Source organism: Anopheles marshallii, chromosome 2, assembly GCF_943734725.1.
Source record: "Anopheles marshallii chromosome 2, idAnoMarsDA_429_01, whole genome shotgun sequence".
NCBI lineage: Eukaryota > Metazoa > Arthropoda > Insecta > Diptera > Culicidae > Anopheles > Anopheles marshallii.
The window spans coordinates 70,315,231-70,320,818 of NC_071326.1; the positions used below are offsets into that span (position 1 = coordinate 70,315,231).

The 5,588-nt window shown below is 45.3% G+C and overlaps 1 protein-coding gene across 1 annotated transcript; it reads left to right on the top strand.

The window, feature by feature from the left end:
* Nucleotides 1–244: 244 nt before the first annotated feature.
* Nucleotides 245–2,937, top strand: LOC128708276 (ras association domain-containing protein 10). The gene is made up of 3 exons (XM_053803237.1): nucleotides 245–781; nucleotides 1,502–1,803; nucleotides 1,875–2,937. The coding sequence occupies exons 1-3, from the start codon at nucleotides 245–247 to the stop codon at nucleotides 2,935–2,937; spliced, it is 1,902 nt and encodes a 633-aa protein (XP_053659212.1).
* Nucleotides 2,938–5,588: the final 2,651 nt, after the last annotated feature.

The following is a 5,588-nucleotide window of genomic DNA, read 5'->3' on the forward strand; positions in this document are numbered from 1 at the left end:
TTGTTTTGGGGTACCGGGGTTGGCGGGGTCTATAATCTACACGAACTGCCAGTAGAAATTGATCAATTTGTCTTATTTCATGTTGCCGTGTTTTAACATGTGTGTGGTGTTTTTGTTTTCCCTTTTCTACTTCCAGCTTGGCTCGTAAGCACCCATCCACGCACACACCAAACGGATACGGATGATTTGATCGAGCACGGATCATGCTGATCGCAGGGTGGTCGTTGCAGTGCATCGCTTAATCATGAACGGTAGCAGCGGAAGCGGTTCCGTAGCAGTTGCAGTTGTGGACCATCGACCCAAGGTTCTTGCTGGTACGGGTGGGTCACGGCATCATTCGGCGGCGATCGCCTCCTCCTCGGCAGCGGCATGGACGCCCGGTGCGCACAAGTCATCTCGACCATCACCCATCGGTCAGGCTAGTTTACCGCGCAGATTGAAGCAAGATGCGATTGAACCGAACGCAACCGATGAGGATGATAGTGGTTCGGTGCAGAGTGATGGCAACGAGTCCTCCACCGGGACGGTGAGTGACTTCTCGGTGGATGAGATTCCGGTGTGGATCAAGGGTGAGCAGCGATGGATATCGGGCGTATCAGATGACACCACCTGTGGGGATCTGATCGAGGTGTTGGTACAGCAGGAACAGGGCGGTGGAGTTCCAACGCCCGATGTGAAGGATTACTGCATCACGGAACGGTGGCGGCAGGTCGAGCAGGTGCTAGACAATGGGACGAAAATCTGGCAAATCTGGACGGCTTGGGGTAAAGCACAACCTGAGGTAAGATAGAATCATAAAATCAAGTTCATAGTATAAGAATACAACTGGAGTCCTGAGTTAAAATTGAGGCAATGTCCATCCGATGTCCAATGTCGACTATGTCGACTTTCATGAAACCGTATCGTCAAATTTTTCAAGAGTACCTTTTAATGCTTGATTTTTTTTGTTTGATCTAGTCTGAAACATGCAGAGCTAGTTAAAAAAATTTGGAATAAACAAGAGCGGCTTAACTTACTTTAATTTTTTAAAACTATAAACTTAAAATACATTTGAACTTAAAAAATTATAAACTTAAAAAAAAACATAAATTATTATCCTCCATATAACTGTTTGATAAAGCCTAGAAATAATCATAAAGCTCACGGCCTATTGCTTTGCTAGCAGTTGTAAACCACTCAATACCAGCCACTGTCCCGTATATTGGACTAAAGTATAAAATGTGTTTCATATGCGCCATAAATGGAGGTTAGGTGCTTGCTTAGCAATGAATGCTCACTGATAATCATCGGAGACAACCGATTGATCGTTTAGTATACCAACAAAAAAAAAATGCAGGATGGCGAAATCCGTAATGTTTACCATTTTATTGACAAGCTGCTCCATTAGATGAACACCTCAAGGACAGCGGTTGAACCATTCGTGTTAGCAAATCGACGTACAAATCGCCATCACTAAGCGTGATACTAATGCGCTCACATTTTTTCCCGTCTATCGCCGCAGGTGAAATTTATTCTTCGCCGTGTCGACGGTTCCCATGGTCCGGTGGGTTCGGGCGGTGCTGCCACCGGTGGCACACACGGTACGGTGGAGCGGGATCGTGACAGTGGTCGCGGAAGTCCTACGGGCAGCATCAACAGTGCAATAGTGCGTCGCAAGCGGCACCGGGCCCAGAAGTCGACCTTCGCCTGGATGACGCACGGCCAAACCATACATCCAAAGTCGTCCAAAACGTCGATCGAACGATTGATGAAGCTGATCCTCGAGCAGGGTGACATCATACAGCAGCAGCTGTCGAAGCTGCGGTAAGTGTGGGAAGGTGGGACCGGGCTTAAGGATAATTTATGTTTAATGTTGTACCGTTCACTATTGGCAGCGATCGCGAGATGCAGATCAACATGATCGAGGAGGAGCGGCATCGATTGCGGGAGCGTGAGCACGGTAAAAACTATCTCCTGGAGACGTACCTGAAGGGATTGACGGAGGCGACCGAAACGGACCCGAATGCGATCGATAGTGGTATCACCTCGGAGGCAACGACAACCGCGTCGCCAGAGATGGACTTTGCTCCGGAGCATGACTCGGACAATAATGCGTCGGCTGGTGGGGAGGCTTCGGTAAAGGAGCAGATCAAACTGCTCGAGAAGATCGTTTCGCTGAACAAACAGATTCAGCGTGAGGAAGAATCTGCGGTTAAGCTGTTCCAGAAGGTACGCCACTACCAGCTAGAGGATCCGCCAGATGAGGCAAAGACACAGCTGGAAGAAGCACTAGCCAAGATCAACACCTCCATCGATCAGGAAACGCATGAGCTGCAGATGATCGACGAAAGCCTTCGTCAGTCTGATGCGATACTGCGGGAGAAGAACGATCTACTTCGGAGTCTCACCGAGGAGTTAAACCACCAGGAGGAGGTGATGGATGCGAAAGTTATCATGGACTTCTCACAGCCCACCCCGGTTATGCGGCTCGACCGAGGTCCGGGAGATGTTCAAGATGCTCATCAATCAACAGTTATGGCTCAAGTATCGCATCCACCTTATCAGCCGATGACTTACGGACCAGCAAAACCTCTCCACAGTTATCCGCTGTACCCGATCGCCGAGATCCCTTCCAAACCAGCCCCAGTCCCGGTTGGGCCCGGCGAACCTGCAAAGATCGTTATAGCGAGCAACACACTGCCCAGAAACTTCCAACGTCCAACACTCGTAGCGCCGGGTGGACTGCCGGCACTGACGGTACCGCCGGATGCTATTTCCGTACATCAAATCAACAAGTTCATCCAGTGCAGCAATAATTTGGGCACGAACTGCAACACCAACATCGACGACAAAGTATGTCCGAAGCAGCTGTTCCATTCGGCCGTATCCTCGGTAGAAGGTCAGGGAGCGGTGAAGGCTCTTACGGAGGATTTCGCCAACATGGGAACGCTCGTGTAGATATTGCATAGAAGCAAACCGAAAAACAAAACAAAAACAAATCATATTCGAAACAACTTTCGCAACCAAATCAAACAAAACCGAAGAATTAGAATTGCGTTGTAGATATAGCTGGAGAGGTGACAAAGAAAGCTTTGCCTAGACATCACATAGTCGCGAAACAATCGTTAAAAATCCGTACCAAGTAAGAAGCAAAGAATGGCTGAGTAGAGATCGTTTATTTTTGTTGCCTCCGATTTATCCTGACCACTGTTTACGGTGCGTTATTGTTGAACTGTAGTGAGCGATGCTGAGTGGGTGTGCGTATTGCGTCGTGTATCCGCTTGAATGTATCGTTGGGAATCGGGTATGTTTGCTCCTACCGTCCAGAACAGGCGTAACAGGCTTGCTGGCTAGTCAAATGGTAAGATTTCAAAGCATTTTTTGTTTGTTTGTTTCCTCGGTAAGGTACCACGAGTAGTGTTGATCACGAAACGATGCATTATCATAAAGAGAGCTTTTGCTAGAAAATATCTAATTCGATGTAAATAGTACAATGTGGCGAGAAATCTTCTGCACGTTAGGCACTATCGTTGCAATCCGAATAAACACTTCAGAAGTGTGATGGTTAGAGGGAGGCAAGGGATGAAGGTTGATGCAAGCAATTAACTTAACCAAAAAAAGCACGTTCAATACCATATTTATACAAATTTACCTGCAGTGGAATGGCTTGTTTGATAGAAATAAAAACAATTGAATAAAATCTCTGTTCTTTCCTCGAATGTGGCAACGAACCCTTTAATGTAACGCCAATTGCCTACATTTAGGCGCACGCTTTCAGGCGATCAAGCTGCTGTACCAACTTCCATTTCAATTTGTTGATGTTGAATGCATGGTGTATTCAATTCATGTTCGGAAAACGATTTCATCCTCTGATTTTCACCCATTTTCACTAAACCAAAAAGAATGAAAACAAAAAATACACCATGCATTTGTCATGTAAATCACACCACGCTGGCAGAGGAAAAACTTTCCGCGCCAAGTATTGCCCAGAATCTTAAAACAAAAATCGTTTAAATCGTGCAAAACTGTAAATAAAAGCTTTCCGTGTGGGATCCTCGAGCAGCTTCTTTCAGGTGCGGGGTGAGTGTTGCTAAAGCCATGAATGGATACGGTGGAAAAGCGGCCTCCGTACGATGGTTGCAAGTAGTTGATCCGGAAGCCGTAATCGCAATCCCTTCAGCGCGGGATGTAAACTTTCCTCCGGTTTGTGAGCAAACGCGGCTGAAGAAGATGTTCCCTCAGACGATTGCTTGAACGTGAAGAAAAAAAAAAAAAACTCTTCAACCTAAGAATAGATATAAAAGACACATCAGTGCAGTGATCCACCCGGGCAGCGGGGAAAATCGCTTCTTCAGTGTTTCGACAATTCTTTCCGCGCAAGAAATGAAATAAAAGTTGAGAAAAATGCCGCAAAAGTACGTGATTAGCATTGACAATCGCGTCGATGGGATGTGATTCTTTCATCGGTGGTAAGCTCTGTGGGTTCTGGAAGGTTCGTGGACGGGGAACACGCCCGTGCCATTTACCTCAGCTGGAATTTTGGAGAAAAAAAAAACAAAAAAGAAAAAAACCCATTGGAAATCCTTCCTCACTCGCATTAGCAAAGCAGCAGCGGTTGGGAAAATGTGACGAAACCAGTTGCGGGTTGTGAGGAACCACAGAGTAAGGGAAAATCCTTCAACCGTTTGCACAAATCCCAGGCAAACAACTGCAAGAATGCAAAGCGTCGGCGGTAGGAACGCTTCGTAGGGGTTTATTTTTTCACCGTTTTTCGGTGTGTCTGCTGTCAAACGAGCGAGTGTTTGAGCATTGTTCGTGAGTATTTTGTGGTTGATTGTGTGCATTTTATTTTGTTTTGTTTCCACCGAACGATAAAGAGGTGCCCAAAAAGATGTGCTGCTCATCAAGTTTCATTGAACGAACGATTCTTTGGGGAAGGATTAGGCGAAAAAGGGTTTTGTGAAAGTTAGCCGAGATTTTGTTGATCGATCGTTAAAGCTCCCGTTTTGGGGATAGAGTTCTTCTTCATGGAATGAAAATTGAATGGAGATTTTAAGGAGCAATCGTGGTTGTTGGTTCTATTTGTAGATATTTATTTAACAGGAGATATGCACTCAGAAGCTCCTAGAAAATAATCTTGTACATTGGATTTGATGTGATTTGATAACCCTGGGCATTCTCTTACTCTGTACTTTGAGCTGAAGATGTGGCAGAATTTTAACCACGACAAAACAATCTGATAAAATCAATCGATTTACAAATTTGCTGTAAATTCTGATAAGCCTGAGATGTCACTTGGGACTATAACTTCGTCAATTTTTGATGGAATGTTAATACGGATTTCTTGTCAATGTGGGTAACAAGAATCATTTATTCAAGTATATGACTGCCTATTTCCTACATATTTCTAGGAATTGTCATTAGTAAGTTGCTGGTTGCCGCAATATTACGGCAAGTTTTGTACTTTCATCAAATATTACTTCGCAAAAATTGTATTTACACGCGCAAACCCCTTTTTCGTGTCGAATAAATCAACATAATGCGGTCCTTTCTCGAAGATTACCGTGAGCTTTACATCGCTGAAAGGACACCCTTCAATCACCATAATG